At 32.8% G+C, this 16,151-nt stretch overlaps 2 protein-coding genes across 5 annotated transcripts; one reads left to right on the top strand and one right to left on the bottom strand.

Moving 5' to 3' along the window:
- Nucleotides 1-6,323: 6,323 nt before the first annotated feature.
- Nucleotides 6,324-10,201, top strand: LOC107002752 (G patch domain-containing protein 8). 2 transcript variants are annotated; one of them, XM_015200915.2, is made up of 8 exons: nucleotides 6,324-6,479; nucleotides 7,093-7,179; nucleotides 7,591-7,786; nucleotides 7,906-8,060; nucleotides 8,304-8,447; nucleotides 8,586-8,686; nucleotides 8,783-8,936; nucleotides 9,810-10,201. In XM_015200915.2, the coding sequence occupies exons 2-8, from the start codon at nucleotides 7,108-7,110 to the stop codon at nucleotides 9,891-9,893; spliced, it is 906 nt and encodes a 301-aa protein (XP_015056401.1). In that variant the 5' UTR covers nucleotides 6,324-6,479; nucleotides 7,093-7,107; the 3' UTR covers nucleotides 9,894-10,201. The 2 variants fall into 2 exon arrangements, with proteins under 2 accessions (XP_015056401.1, XP_027773580.1); XM_027917779.1 differs by having other exon boundaries at nucleotides 6,360-6,479; nucleotides 7,106-7,179.
- A 255-nt stretch (nucleotides 10,202-10,456) lies between these two features.
- LOC107002743 (aspartic proteinase A1-like) lies at nucleotides 10,457-15,682 on the bottom strand. Of its 3 annotated transcripts, none has more exons than XM_015200901.2 (14): nucleotides 15,552-15,682; nucleotides 14,388-14,756; nucleotides 14,238-14,298; nucleotides 13,992-14,086; nucleotides 13,789-13,901; nucleotides 13,528-13,696; nucleotides 13,347-13,386; nucleotides 12,966-13,030; nucleotides 12,756-12,869; nucleotides 12,617-12,681; nucleotides 12,051-12,204; nucleotides 11,853-11,972; nucleotides 10,943-11,031; nucleotides 10,457-10,759 (listed from the first exon to the last, which is right to left on the bottom strand). In XM_015200901.2, the coding sequence occupies exons 2-14, from the start codon at nucleotides 14,736-14,738 to the stop codon at nucleotides 10,675-10,677; spliced, it is 1,521 nt and encodes a 506-aa protein (XP_015056387.1). In that variant the 5' UTR covers nucleotides 14,739-14,756; nucleotides 15,552-15,682; the 3' UTR covers nucleotides 10,457-10,674. The 3 variants fall into 3 exon arrangements, with proteins under 3 accessions (XP_015056387.1, XP_027773574.1, XP_027773575.1); XM_027917773.1 differs by having other exon boundaries at nucleotides 14,388-14,751; nucleotides 15,552-15,676; XM_027917774.1 differs by lacking the exon at nucleotides 15,552-15,682 and adding an exon at nucleotides 14,916-15,139 and having other exon boundaries at nucleotides 14,388-14,740.
- Nucleotides 15,683-16,151: the final 469 nt, after the last annotated feature.

The following is a 16,151-nucleotide window of genomic DNA, read 5'->3' as shown; positions in this document are numbered from 1 at the left end:
GATACTTGAACCTTTCAAAGTGTGTGTAAACGATATATGTATTCGTTGATTTGATCTTATAATTAAATTGTTCAACTTAATTTGAGGGAATTATTATGATATAGCTACAGAGAAGCTTTACTCAACTGGATATTATCGAAACATTAAAAAAAAAAAAAACTTAATTAATGAGCATATATATATATAGTAGAAGAAAACGAAGAAGAAATGAAATAATAATAATAATAAAGGTTTTGAATATTATAAACAAATCTTGATCACTACATTATTCATCATCATATTATTTGCAATTCACATACAGGGGAGGGAGCAAACTGAGTACTTGACTAACTAACGAAAGAAATAAATTATACAAAAGCTAATCCTTATAGAACATAATGAATATGTGGGACGATAATGATGTTTAATTTATGGAGGAAATTAAATATAATAATCTTCTTCTTCGTTGGTATTCGTCTTGTTGATTAATAATTAATTTTTAACTTTCAGGGCTGCTCCACTTTGCAGTCCTGTTAGAGATGAAAAGAGCAGCCTTGTTATCAATACCTGGATCAGCTACCCATTGACCTCTATCTTCATCACTTGGCCATACTTTGTATGCCTTCACACAATCATCTCTAGAGTAATTATCTTCCCTTCTACTACTATTTTTCGATTTAAATAAACCGAAAAATGAAAATCCAGATCTCTTCTTTCCAGCCATAATTGAATTGAATTGAAGAAAAAATATGAACTAACACTCCTCCTCTCTTTTGTTTTCAAGTGATGTTCAGTACTATATCAGTGTTACTTGGTTTGGAAAATGAATGAAGGGCTCTATTGAATTTATAGTGTTAAGGGGTGTTATGATCTAAGGGTGTACGATATTATGATGCTAATCTAACCGTTCATTTTGATTGATGGTGGTGATTAAATGAAGTGAAATTACTAAGGGAGAAAATGCTTGCTGTTAAAAATAACTCTAATCGGACAAAAGAACAAGTCACCAGAACCGCTGCTTCTAAAAGCTGACCAAACATCCTTAATGGGGTACCCATGGTTCCTCTCTTTTTTGATACCCAAACATCCTAATTTTGGGAAGACGTGGGTCATGGTTAAACATTGACAGAGCCAGAATTTTTAATTATTATTCAAATAATATAAATTTTGAGTGTGACATTTAATTGTATGAAAATTCTGATTCCGTCGCTCTGAATGGACAGGCGGGTCATTTCACTTTCTTTTTCAAACAAATCATTGACGACCCCTCTTTATCGAATTTTCCCTCCTCTGTCAAATGATTCTTGCTTTATGTGGGCGTTTTTACCGGTAAGCAGTGAAGTTGAATTCAAACTTGTTCGAAAAATTCAGTCTTCTTTACCTATATGAAAAGGTTGCATCTTCTTTATACATACTGCAATATTGCCTAACTATTGCTTCCCAATTCCCAATTTTTGAGTCTTTTTATTATTACAATAAGAAAAAAAATGATTTAAAAGAATCTTATATTCATTTTACCTAGTTTCCTATGACTTTATGGATCTTGCTTGTCAATTATAAATGCTATATTTAAATTTGCTTTTACATTATATAAATTGTTAATAATCATTTAGATGAGTGGTTTTCTACCGGAAAAAAAATATCTTGTGTGGAAACTGGAAAGTATACGATTAAAAACAATACTACATTCAAACTTAAAAAGACGTTATTTGACTGAAAATTTTATGATTTTTTGGTTTTATTACATATGTATTGATATTTAATGTTTAAATCTCATTTATTTAATAGTTAGAAATTTAAATATGTTTTAAAAAATAATTTAATAATTTTTTTTGTACTAACATTGAGAAGATAGAATGTACTTAGTTAACCAATTTAATCAAAATAATAGCCGTGTGAATGTAAAAAAGCAATATCAATGCTCTTTCTTGGTGAAGTTATGGTCATTATTTATGCGCATCATTTTGAAATGTATATATTTTTTCTATTTAGATATATAGACTTAAAATTTACTATGTCTATGATATTAATAATAATTATCATAAATATTTTAATAGATAATATGGTTTCTACAAATATTAGTATTACTACACCGTAAGAAGGGTGCGTTGTTTTTTAATTTTTTCATTTTGATTAGGACAAAAGTTTTTGAACATATTTTTCAAATTAACTCACTTTCCTTAAAATTAAGAAAAATCACTTTCCCTCAAAAGTTAAGGAAAACATTTTCCAAAACTCTTATTCAACTTCAAATTACATTTTTTTTAGAAAAACATCAATTTTTAAAAAATATTTTCAAATTTAAATTTTATATTTTCACTCCGCCCTCCACGATCTGATCATCCCTCCTCTCCCTCCAAAAAAAAAATTAAATTTATTTTTAAAAAAATATTTTCAATTTCAAAATTTTATTTTTTCACTCCTACCCTCGACTTCTACCCCCTACCAGCCCCCCCCCCTCTGAACAAAAAAAAGAAAAATTAAGTTTGTTTTAAAAAATATACTTCAAATTTTAATTTTGTCACTCCTATCCCTCGATCTCCCCACCCAACCCATTGCAACCCTATCCCACCTCCTAAAATAAAATTTCAATTTGTTTTTTTTAAAAAAAATTTAACTTCAAGTATTTATTATTTCGCTCCTAGCCTTCCTTCCACCCTCCCCCATCTTCACCCAAAAGAAATTAATTATAAAAAATATTTTTCAACTTCAAATTTTTATTTTTTCACCCATATCCCTCCTNTCAATTTTTAAAATTTTATTTTTCACACGATCACTTACCCTCACCCTAACCACCCACCATCGCCCAAACCCTTAGCCTACACCCTCCCAAAAAAAATTGAGTTTAAGTATATTTTTATTTTAAAACTCCTACCTCCCCTACACCCAAACCGCAAAAAAATTAATTTTATTTTTAAAAAATATTTTCAATTTTAAATTTTTATTTTTCCACCCCGCGAGCCCCCTTCCCCCCTCCCAAAAATAAAATATTATTTTTTAAAAAAAATATCTTTTCAATTTTAAAAATTATTTTCTACTCTAGTAAAAATAAAAGATATTTCTCAAAAATATTTTTCATTCATAAATCAACACTAAAAATCATTTCCTAAAAATATTTTCCAACTCACAAATCAAACATGAAAAAATAAGTCATAAAAACATTTTCTTTCATACCAAACACACCTGAAAAAACACACCTGAAGTATGCCGCTACGACGAATAATATAGGTAAAATGATGTCAAAGAAAAATAACTTATAACTTGAAATATTGCTCTTAGAGAAAATCAAACATTTATAATGAAATATTATTATGCCTATTTGACAATACACGAATATATACAAATTACTAATCTGTGCAAAATAAATGTGCACTAAATTTCGGAAAATTCTAGAATTGTCTTAAACTTACTAAATACAAATCACTTCAGCAAATCAAATCATGTCGAAATCCTTTTCCAGAGAATATAATAAATTAAAGAAGGATACAGTAATTTATATTATAATCCAAGGTTCAATTAACTAGTTCCTAAATTGAAGACAAACATACCTTTTAGTGTTAGGTAGAAGAAATTTTATTTCAATCATTCAAGGAAATGTAACTTTCACAAGACAACAACACTTAACGACTTTTTACATATTTTTACCAAAGTCCTCCTTAATTAATCTATATATATTTTTTTACCTTTTCTAGTCAATATATAATTATTTATGTATAATATACCTAACTAAGTAGATACATATATTACATTATTTTGACAAGTAATATCATTTCCAGATAGATGTGAATCTATACCTGTCAATATGAAATGTAGAGGAAATAAGAAGTATGATTATAATAAGGGAAAAGTGAAAGAAAAACTAATTAATGATATAATACTTAGTAATTAAATTAAAGGTTAAAGATGGGGAAAAGAGTCAAAAAGGGACTTTTTAGATGTTTGAATACATACATTGCATAATTGGCTGTAGAGAGCCAGCACTTTTAATTATTGAAAAAAATTAGAACAGATCTTAAACACATTTTTTAAGAACCTTACAAACGTTAATTGCTTGCAAGCTGTCTAGCTTTAAGGATTCTTCTTTAACCTTAACCATTGTTATCATAATGTCCTGTCCTTCCACCATCTTAATTCCCCCTTAATTGTACTTCTAACTACGGACCCTTTTTTTTTGCTACATTTCACTTTCTTTTCCTATGTTATTTCTATACTTTATTAACTAGCTAATGTTTTCTTGCTGTCTCGATCACTTTATTATACTAATATGTATGTAGTTAAATTCCTTTTTTTTTTTTGAGAAAAAAAGAAAGAATAATCTTTTAACTAATCAGTGTTAGAAACATTAAAAGTGGGGATTTGTAAGGATGCAAAAAAGATGGCCTAAAAAGTTAAACAAGAGTTTCGTTTTTATGTGACAAGTGTCGATAACTAATTAATTCTTTAATTAGAAGGAAAGATGGCCTACATTCCTGAATTTTAATTATTTATATAGTTAGGTATTGGGAGCTCTGCGTTCATTCAAATGACAACTAATTAATCCTTTAGTTTCATCATGTATTCTCTAATCGGATGTGTTAAGCTTGATATGTAGTTGCTTAACTCTAAATTAGTAATGAATGAACTTAAGAAAAGCTATTTGTAAAAAATACAGAGATTTAACGTAGGAAAAGCTAAGAATTAGAGTTTATGAGTTCAGAATTTTAGTTTTTTAAAGTTTTTTTATTCTAAATTTATATTGTGTAATCTTGTACATATTCAATGAGCAAGCTAAAGCTTGTGCATCAATTTATTTCGATGTACATCTCACCCAAAAATAAATAAAAAAAAAAAACATAATTTGTCAGCTCATATCTATCTCTGCCCTCTGATCAAATAAAAGTCGTTAAAGCTAGTAAGTTCGGTCAAATTCACAATCAATAAGCTAGCTCCGCCCTTGATTGAGATTGGAAAATCTAGTTTTAATTTTTAAATGTGATGAGTACACACTTTCATATAATTTGATAAACAGATGTCACATATTTAACTTATGGATAAAATCAGACCTATACGTGAAGGAACTTGTTGAAATAGTTTTATCGTGTATTAATTGAATGTAATAAAGAAAGGGGCTATTTTTCATAATTTAATATATTCCTTGTAACATTTAGGATTAGTGTTGCTACATGATTAAAGGTTTTAGAAGGGGTCCATCAATCCCTCTATGAGATTTCGATACAGTCTCATTTGGTCTTGTTCATATCTATAATTATTTGTTTAATCTTAAAAAGTGATACTAATTTTCATATTTTATACAAGTAGATAATGATTAGAGTTGTGCCTTATAAGCTACAATCCTACAACAAATCTTACTCCAAAAGAAAAAAGTAGATAAACAAATATCCCCTTTTGTATGCAAATGCCAATTTTTGGACCACACCACCAACACAATATAATGAGGATTGGGCATCAACCTTGGCTTTAATCTTTTATAGTTTAATTAATTAGCACTTCAATTTAATAAATTTCTTTAAGAATCGTATAAACTTTTGCATATCAATGGTAATTAGCATGTTTGGCATGAATTGCGTGCAATTCACAGGAAATTTCAATTTCTAGATGGGCATCCTACCAACATCATTTTGATTAGTCTAGTTAAAACTATCAATTTTCTTGTATGTCGCACTTTATTTTATTCTTGAAAGTTAATTTACTCTTTTTTAATTTCTAGTGCAGAATATAATTAGATGAAATCGCATTAATAATAAATTACAATATACGATTGTACGTAAAAGTTATTTGTCTTTAGAGATACCTTCAAACTCGTGAATATTTTCTTATAACAATTGAAAATTCATGTGTATTATTTTACAATAAATATAATGAGTATATAGTATTGTTTAAAAATATCTTTTGAAATATCATTAGAATATAAATCAATTTTATAAACTTCTAATTCTATCTTTATGTTAGATGCTTGAATTGACAAGTAACATTATACATTTTTGATGCGCAACAGTAACACAATAAGAGGAAAAAGCAAAACAAAGAACGTAAGATCATAAATTTGTTTGAATCAACTTATTTTCAAGTATTTTTAATATAAAATAATTTTATAATATTTAAAATAAAATATTTTGAAGCACCTATATGATATAAGTTAAAACTCAAACAAATATAAATTAGAAGTTATATTTGAACTTATTTTAGCTACAACCTTTAATTATTTCACATGGTGTAACACTTAAATTCAAGAATCATTAAATTAAAGAATTTTTTTTAAAAAAAAAAGAAAAGAAGAAAAAAGAATGGTGTTGGATTTGGGTCGACCCGAAAAGATTACACCCGTGAGATGAACGACGTGGCAAAATCTCAAAGGCACAAGTGAGGCAACTGTGTCCCTATTGGGTGAGCTTAACCCTAGATTCTTGCCCTTTCTCTTTCGCTCAAACAAACGTTGAATCCTGAATTACAGACAATTCTGGAGCTAACACTTGCTACGAAACCGATATTCCTTCAATCAGGTACCAATTACTTCTCGTTATTCGTCTTTATTTCTGTTCGTAAACGTTGAAATTATGAACAAAGTCCTATTTTTTTTTCCAATGTGCCGATTCCGGCATATATCTTAACCTAATGAATCGTTGAAAATGAATTCCGTGTTTGGTTTCTGGTATATCATTGGGATCTTACAATTTACAGGTGTATTTTGTTATGCAGTGTTCTGTTTGCTGATTTTGACTGTTTAATGAATTTGTCGTCTATTCCATCTGATTGATTAAGTATTAGCTTAAAATGTTTAGTGAAAATGATTTAACCAGGAAACTATATTCTGAATCATTGTTTCAGTTGGCAATGAGTTGAGATACTTATCTGATGAAATTATTTATTTCAACTGTAGAAAAGACTAGAAAATGATTTTGTTGAAACATTCTATGATATACAAAAGCATCTTAACTATTAGAATGCGCGGCTTTTTCTTATATTACATGGTTAGAAGGACCATGTGGCCTTTTGAGCATTATGGAATTTAGACTTGGTTCAGTTTTGCCACTTCCTCGCTTTGTTTACTTCTGTGCAACATTTCTTTATTTTGTACACTGGTAAATAACTTTGTTGCTTGCTCTGTGTGAATAGCGTTATCATATAGGTATGGATGATAGATGGTTCAATAGTAGGCCTGATATGCGCATGAGAGATAGACGGCAGCAAGAAATGGAAGAGGTATGAGCTAGAATGCTGATTGTTCTTACTTTGTGACTTGGCTAATTCCTTCATTCATCACGGATCTCTCATTTATTTCCACTTTATTGGCTTTTCATATTACTTTCTCTTAAATTTTATTTAGAAACTCATTTAGGATGATTCTAATAGTATAAAGATTCTTTTGCAATCTGGAGAACTCAAGCCTTTTCCGTTCTTCTTTTTTTTTTTTTTTGGGGGGGGGGGGTGTTTGTAGAGAGAAGTAAGATACAATACCGGTGCCTTTGTAGTCAACTTATTTGTAAGGAACGAAGGATGCTTATGAATTTTGGTTTATTTCAACTCTGTTATGTTCTGTGACTTGTGCAGTACAAATCTTGATATTCAGCTATTTTAATTAACAAAGTTGCGTCTCAACTTTTTGAAACATAGGCTGATGAGGCTTCTGTTCTAGAGGATCTCGCTGAGGATTTTCGCCTTCCTATTAATCATAGACCAACGGAAAACGTAGACCTGGAAAATGTGGAACAAGCATCTTTAGATACGCAGTTGACATCCTCTAACATTGGATTCAGGCTTCTTCAGAAGATGGGTTGGAAGGGGAAGGGTCTTGGGAAAAATGAGCAAGGTAAGGCTACTTGTTCAAAATTGCTTGACATATTTCTTTCTACCTTCTTAAGTTACATTTGCTGTAATGTATCCATGCGCATTAATTAGTCTTGATTAATTTCTTCCTTTTGGGACTAGGAATTACTGAGCCAATAAAATCAGGGATGCGAGACCCAAAGTTGGGGATAGGAAAGCAAGAGGAAGATGATTTTTTTACAGCAGAAGAAAATATTCAAAGACGTAAGCTTGATATTGAACTAGAGGAGACTGAAGAACTTGCCAAAAAACGGGAGGTATGCCATTTACACTTTTAGGATAGCTATTAAATGTGTTGCACTAGACTATTTGAGTTTGATACTTTACTTTTCCTGAAACATACATCTAATAACAGAAGGCAGCATATTGTATATATGTGTGTCTTTTGATGGGAATGGTATATTAGGGGATACCAACTTTGGAAGATGTTGAGAATTTCGTGCAGTTTTTATTACCTGGTGGCTTCTACTGCCTGCTTCCTGCACATTATGAAAATCCAGGTTTTAGCAGAACGCGAGCACAAAATTGAAACGGACGTGAAGGAAATACGCAAGACTTTCTTTTGTGAGCTGTGCAACAAGCAATATAAATTAGCAATGGAGTTTGAAGCTCACCTAAGTTCATATGATCACAATCACAGGAAGGTAATTGTTTTCCTTAAGATCTCAAAATATTTTCCAGTTCTTTGATATTATCTTCATCGTTATCCCTCAGAAAAAAAGTTTATTACCTTCATTCCCCTCCTCCATTAAGCGTTATCTAACCTTCTGTTACTATTGTAGCGCTTCAAGGAAATGAGAGAAATGCATGGAAGTAGCCGGGACGATAGACATAAAAGAGAACAGCAACGTCAAGAGAGGGAGATGGCAAAATTCGCCCAAATGTATGATATTTCCCATTCAGGCCATTCTGCATCTATTTTCTGATATTGTGGTATGTGTTTCTTGTGATGATCTGTTTTTACTTTTACTTATACTAGGGCTGCCAATAAGAAGCAGCAAGAACAGCAAACACCAGAGGAAGCAGGAAATATTCCAGCCCCTTCCATGGTTAGAACTGCAACTGCCCTAGCAGATCAAGATCAGAGGAAGACTTTGAAGTTCGGATTTTCTGCGAAAGGAGGCTCATCAAAGGTACTTACAGTTAGATTACCGATTATCTCAGCTATTGCTCTCTTTATAATTTTTTTAATTTTCCAAATCAGGGCAAAGAGATATTAGAAACTTCTAATCCTTAGATAATTAGAATTATTGAGAGAGAAAGAAGATGCTAAAGCATGGATATATAGTGAGATTCACGCGTGTAACTAGGGATCACCCAATTGATTCCTTCTCTTTTTATGATGTGGCATCCAAGCCAGCTTGCACGCACCTGGACTATTCCACCGGGTACTTGCTACCTCCCTCTTGCATAGGTATCCGGTAACTTTTCCCATCAACGCTTATGCAGATGAAAAGAAATCACCTAGTGTTCCTTGTCCCACTCGAGTGCAAAACATGGGAGCACTCAATTGATTTGTTCAGTTCAGTTCCCATGTGAACTTGCTAGGTTGGTTGTGACATCCTGCAGAACTATATGCAAGTCAAACAAGAATTTTCTAGTGGATCATGATTGCTGTTCGTGAGGATTAACAACTTTAATAGAAAAGATAAGTTATGCTAGTATAATATGGAAGTAGGAATTCCATATTCACAAACCTCTTATTTATGTGGAACACATTGTGAGATATACTACCTGGTTAACTGTCTTGGGGTGCATATGTTGCCTCTTCCCGCTGTCCTTCAAAAAAATTACTTGGAAAGAGGAGAAGATGATGACATCTGATAATTATTAATGTGAAGAGGCATGCTTCAAATGCACTCAAGTAGTCATTTACCCATTTCTGGATGGGAAAAGAAAACAAGTGAATTTATTTGTCTTTTCATCAATCTTTTGGTTCTTTAGGAAATGATTTGGTTGATTTGTAGCTGATCCTGACCTCCTTCTGCCTACCCCTTCTCTGTTAGGTGACGACCTTGGTTAACAAATCTGCAAAGAAGCCAAAAGTAACTGTTGCATCTGTCTTCAGCAATGAAAGTGACGAGGAGTAACAGTGCGTGTAGTAACTGTTGCATCTGTCTTCAGCAATGAAAGTGACGAGGAGTAACAGTGCATCTACACAAGCCTGGTGTCGTTGAAGACTGATGAATGATAGATACTGAACCTGAATGCATTTTCTTCTGTTGGTGTATTATGTTGAGTTGTACATTGTAATACTTCTAAGCATTTATTTGCTGTCATGATTGGATGATGTTTGTCCCCGAGGGGACTTGTTAGATAGATACCGTATACTCTATTTCTATGGTTTTGAACATGTTACACGAGATCTATGAGGTAAATTTGTGTTTTACGTTGTAAATTTGCCCTTGGACTGATTCACTAAGTGTGAGCAACGTGTGCACAATTAAGAGGACAATAGTGGATTGACTAATTGTTCTAAAACATGTAAAACAAGTAGACCGTTTGGAGTAGTAGATACCATCAGTGTCAAATATGTCTTGTCCTCTTAAGGCCTAATCGATCCAAAGCATAGACTAATTCCTTGCATCAAACGCTAGAATTTGATGCAAGTATCTTGCATCTTTAAAACTCTACTTGTAGTGGGAGCAAGTGATTACTACTGCAACTGAGCATATATTATTTAGACATGCACAAGGTTCAGTAAGTAGCACCTGAAGTAGTCAAGAAAAAGGCGACTAGTGTGCCATATTATAGTAAGATACAACACAATCATATAGCAATAGTAATAGCAGTAGCAATTTCATTCATCTCTTTACAATACTTCCCCCATTTTACGAAAGTAACTGTGGCGTGTAACTACATTAAAGGCTATTATGCAGCTTCAGCAAAACCCACTTGGGATTTACCGTAGTCAAACACAGTGTGATACGGCCCCATGAATACATCTCCAAGAATCCTGCAACCACATATATGAATATCATTTTAGGACAGCAGCAACAAAATATTAGCTACATGATGAAATTGAAAGTGGCGTGTTTGTATGAAACATGATTTCTGTAGTTTTTGCTTAGAGTAATGTAGTAGTATGAATGTAGTCAACATTGATTCATTGATGCTTGGAAGTGCAAGGATAACATACCAAAGAGGACCGCGAGGTGGTGGCACATCCAGAGCAGCAAATCCACTGACACAAATTGTAGCAACCCCTTCTCCAGTTTTAAGAATATACTGTCAACCAAAATTTTTAGTTATCAGGTGTATCAAAGGCATTTCATAACAAATGTTACACATCAAGTTCATTGGCAGCAGTTGATCTTGATCGATCACATTCTGTCTTACTAAAGTGAAGTTGTTCGTTTGTTGCAAGTCAAGATTCTTGTTTCTCTCCTTTTTTACAATCTTGTTCTCCCAATCATCTCTTTATAAATACCAAATTTTTTCTTTGACTAAAATTTAATGTAGCCTTACCTGAATTCAAGCTCGTTGGATATAAACAGTTAAGGTATTGTTTCCAAACTACTTTATTACAGCAAGGGGGTTCAGTGACATGTTCTTGCTAGTAGATGCATCAAAATATTAGTACAATATGTCTTTTAGCTTAAATATCATAATATTAGTAGTACTTGACTACCATATAATTCCAGAAATGACTTTCTATTTCATAGCAAATAAGACAGTGAAACACCTCCTCCTCTCCAGATACTGACCAAAATGAAGTAAATAAATATTTGATACAACAATGGAGCAGCCTCTCGCCGACTATGTTTTATGTTTCAGCAATTCAGTGAATGCAGCTACTTTGTCCTTTAGTTTAATTTTCACGAGCCATTCAGACTTTAGAGTTGAGGGTATAATTATTATTTAAGCAAATAATGTCAGAGTTCGGGGTATAATTACTATTTAAGCAAATAGGTAGTTTTTTCCCAATTGTTTAGTGAGTGAAATGACAACTCAGGGTGCAAAATCAAGATTATATACCACATATGTACATTTCAATGTACCGGAGTAATCAATGTAAGAACACGAACTAAAAATGCGTGGAGTGAAACCTGTTCTGGAGTGAGCACAAAGGCTGTATCTTTGATAGTGAATGTAATATCTGGCATGGATGAGATGCGGTTACAGTCGATTGCAGATTCTCCCATTGGACTTGGTATTTTCTCACAAAGCTGTAAAACATCAAAGCTTTAATATTAGGACGATTTGATATACTATTTATTGGACATCAGGTAAAGCTGTGACTTTACCTGATTTACATACTCTAACACTTTCTCTTTTGTCTGCTCTTGTTTGAGCTGGTTTTGCATCCAAACAACTGCCATCTCACAGGCAGTGCACAGTGGTGCTTCACCAACAGAACTTCCTTCAGTTTCCCTTTCAACTACAGTTCTAATATTAGAGCTGCAAGGAATTTGGTTCATTAGTTGACTTACATCTGGCATAGCAAATCTGGAGCCTAAGTGATAAACCAACATTTTCAAAACTTTATGCTCATTGTATACTGTTGGATTAGCAAATCCTACCTTTCAGGTCTAACAGATCATGCTGAGCATTCAAAAATCAGATGACAGAGAGTGTGGAATTCAGATAATACTTGAGGCTCACATAATAATTTTTTCAAGAACTCTCGAAGCTCTCTTGATTTTTCTGTGCTTATTTGTAATCATCAACAGTAATTTCTCAAATATAGGAAGTAGTTCATACTTTTTTTATCCGCTCAACACTTTTACTAAAGCCTCCTCAATGACATGAACTTCAAGTTTAACTACGCCATACCAGGAAGAGCAATTAAAATTAGATGGTGGGGTTGTACCTCACATGCTGAGATCCATCAAGAAAGCATAAACCTGCTTGTGAACAAACTTGATCAGGTCTTATCTGCAGACCACAATAACGTCTTATCAGAAGCACACTGAAATGTGAAATAAACAAAAGAGGGAAAGGGAACAGACCCCTGACACTAGTAAGTCCCAGATCATCTCTCCATACTGTGAAACAATAGTTTTACATTCCATGCTAACTATTCCTTCTGCTCCAATGGCATGGTTGATTTGTGTCACGATGGTCTGAAGTAGATTTGCCATAAGTTACAAGTATTATTTTAAATAAATAGGTAGTCTAAAAGTTTACAACCCGAGTAAGTTAGAGATAACAGAACATACTGTTGGACCAGCAAGCAGTGATGTTCCAGAATCCACAATAGCAGCACAACCACCTGCACAATAACCTGAAACAGGAAAACATGACCAGAACTTAAAACACTCATTAACTGTGTTAGATAGATGGTATACCTTATTCAGAATGATACTTAGTTTGTTTTTGGCCATGGCGCATGGATAACTTATATAAACCTACAGGGTAGAAGTCTCTGTATAACTCATGAAAACTGGATAACAGTTAGGTACTGCCTCAAAGCAGTAGACTTAGAATTATCTTTTCCAATAAACAAACTTGAGGGCAATCTCCATTTCTTGCATGTGATGATCTACGCTCTGTTAGGAATACTGTAGATGATTACATGGGATTAGATGGGGAATACTTACCAGTTGATGTGTTCCCGATAAGGAAATCTCCCATATTAAACTGAAAAAGGCAAAGGAAAATAATTGGAGGATAGCATAACAAATGAGCTGCTTTTAGATTGCACCACCAACCTTCTTCCCCCTCCAAAAACCAGCATCTAAGATGTAGAAGAAATGAGGAAATGAAAAAACGTTCAAGTACCTGCCAGTAGCCCTTCTGAGTCAACGGAACATAAGTATGATTACCCTTGAAGTGCTTTGGATCAACTCCACCAAAAACAAGTTCACCTCCCTCTTTTGCATTTGCATCACGGTTAAACCAGAAAGAGAAGACGGGTTCTTTGACAAGACCTTGCCCCACCATATTGTACCTACAAGACAAGCAGACTCCACGAAGCTGAAAAGAAAATGAACAAGAAATAAATGGACAACTGAAATAAACGCCTAAAATAGGAAAAACTACCAGACAGGTGTAGTATTTCCAACAGAAATTTCCTGGAAACCAAGGCCTAGTATACCATCAAACTTTGCAACAATAAATGTAATACTAGGTTCTCGTGTCGCCTCAATAAACACCTGAAAAATTGATGCAGAATTGTCATCATATGGAAACAGGAAGGATCATACCATGGTATGTCGAGAACCAGTAGCCAAACTAGAAGTCACCTGATCTTTAACTACAAGATCACCAACTTGAACATTGTCCATACTGAAATGGCCAGAAATAGATCCAGTTCCATAACGGATTGAACAAGATTCCCCTAGATCATAACAGGTAGCAAAATACAATCAGAAAAAGACATACATATCAAGCTGGAACTGCGACTTGAAATGAAAAATGAAATTACTTGGTGAACAATAAATATGAACATAGAACAAAGATTCTTAATTACAAAGGAGCATGATGATCACCATCTCTTGTATATGTACTGGATTTGCTCGCCTGGTACTTAGAGTGGATCCAGCATGCAATCTGAGAGCATTATTAAAAATTTAAGGAAGAAATTCTGATAAACGAGTGAAGGGATAACTAACTTAACAAAAATGAGCACAATAACTTACAGAGAAATAGCATTTCGATGATGGAACCCAGAGGTTAGAACTCCCAGTATCAAAGATAACTTTGAATTTCTGTGGAGGTGAACCAATACCAATCTCTCCATAGTATTGGGCATCCAAGTAGTTCTTTAATGGGACTATATCGATATCTGAGCCACTCGATTTCTTTTCAATGCCATTCACATGCTTCCCATATCTATCTTGTAGTTTGGCTACTCTTGCAGCTTTTATGCTATCAACATCCAAGCGGTGCTTCTTCAAACCAATTCTAAACAAATCACCAGAGGAAGCAGGAAGTGCAGAGCAAGCAATGGCCCATAAAAGAAGAGCAGCACATAGATGCTTCTTTTCCATGTCTGCAGAGTGACTGCACTACAAGACCAAAAAGGGGACTAACAAGATGTTAACACAAGTAAACAGGAATATTCGGATTTCTACAATGTCATAATCTAGTCTTAAACAAAGAGAAATATTAACTTAACCCACAATAATTATGTGCACATGTAACAGTATTACAGAATGAATACTCACAACTCGCAAGGGTCCTGAAACTATTCCCTATCCACTTCCCGTGAAAACTTAATATCACTAACCAAGAACTTAACATATGAAATTTGCTAGCTCCAAGATTAGTTAAAAAGTAGAACATTCACACGCTACAAACATAATATTAATTGCTTACTATCACAATAGATGAATGACTCTTTACCCGGAAATTCAGATTTTTATTTTGCATCTACCTTAAACCAAGATTAAGAAAATATCAAAGACCCATCTCTCTTTTTTCTTGAAAAGTGTAACAAAGATTCTTTTCAAATCAAGAAAAAGCAATCTTGTAGCCCAAGAACATGGGAAAAAAAGAAGAATTTTTTTTTTTGAGAAAGGTAACATAAAAAGAAGAAGAAATTGACAACATGGATACAAGAAAAGCAAGTCAAACAACTAGACTCTCAAAAAAAGCAAAACAAGAAAAAGGGTTTTCAAGAAGTTAAACTGCTAAACAATATACAGATGATTATTCCGTCTGAACTAATTAGTAGAAGCAAAACATGATAATTATAAGAAATTTACTACAATAAAAGATCAAGATCCAACTGAAAAATCATCAGCTGATCATCATCTAAATGAAAACTAGAAATAAGAAGGAAAAGTTTTAAAGAGTCAAACCTGATAAGTTAGTGTATATAAAAAGGAAACCTGGAGAAGTTTTTAGATAGAAAGCAGAGAAACAACAAGAAGTGTGGAAGAGAGAGTAAACAGATACTATTAAATAGCCAATAGGACAATTTAAAGTAAATACACCACATACTGTTTGACACGTGAATCAATTTATTTATATTGTATAAAAAAAATGTGCTTTGAACCAAAGGAAAAATAATAATCGAAAAAAGGCCTAAAATATTCTAGAAATATTGAAAATAGTATAAAATTATCCTACATTCACCTATTGGCTCCAAAATCCCTTCTCATCCATCTATTGGCTCCAAAATATCCTTCTCATCCACCTTTGAAATTAATATTGACCACTTATATAACAATTTTAAATTTAAACTATTTCAATATTTTCTAAAAATATTTGAGTGCCATGCATCTTAAAAAATATTTAAATAGTTTAAATTTAAAACCGTCAAATGGTTAATTTTGAACCCAAAGGTGATTGAAAATGGTATTTTTGAGCCAAATAAGTAGATGAAAAATAATTTTATACCATTTCTAATACTTTAAGAATATTTTAGGCCTTTTTCCCAATAATAAATAAATAATCTT

Source organism: Solanum pennellii, chromosome 1 (assembly GCF_001406875.1).
Source record: "Solanum pennellii chromosome 1, SPENNV200".
Taxonomy (NCBI): domain Eukaryota; kingdom Viridiplantae; phylum Streptophyta; class Magnoliopsida; order Solanales; family Solanaceae; genus Solanum; species Solanum pennellii.
This window is presented reverse-complemented; position numbering and strand designations above follow the sequence as displayed.

Coding starts and splice junctions, on each gene's coding strand:
- LOC107002752 (XM_015200915.2), top strand. CDS start 7,108: ATGGATGATAGATGGTTCAATAGTAGGCCTGATATGCGCATGAGAGAT. Junction 8,061..8,303: donor AACTTGCCAAAAAACGGGAG/GTATGCCATTTA, acceptor ATGAAAATCCAG/GTTTTAGCAGAACGCGAGCA. Junction 8,448..8,585: donor ATGATCACAATCACAGGAAG/GTAATTGTTTTC, acceptor TTACTATTGTAG/CGCTTCAAGGAAATGAGAGA.
- LOC107002743 (XM_027917774.1), bottom strand. CDS start 15,033: ATGTTCTACTTTTTAACTAATCTTGGAGCTAGCAAATTTCATATGTTA. Junction 13,387..13,527: donor CTCAGAAGGGCTACTGGCAG/GTACTTGAACGT, acceptor TGCCTTTTTCAG/TTTAATATGGGAGATTTCCT. Junction 12,870..12,965: donor CACTGCTTGCTGGTCCAACA/GTATGTTCTGTT, acceptor AATCTACTTCAG/ACCATCGTGACACAAATCAA.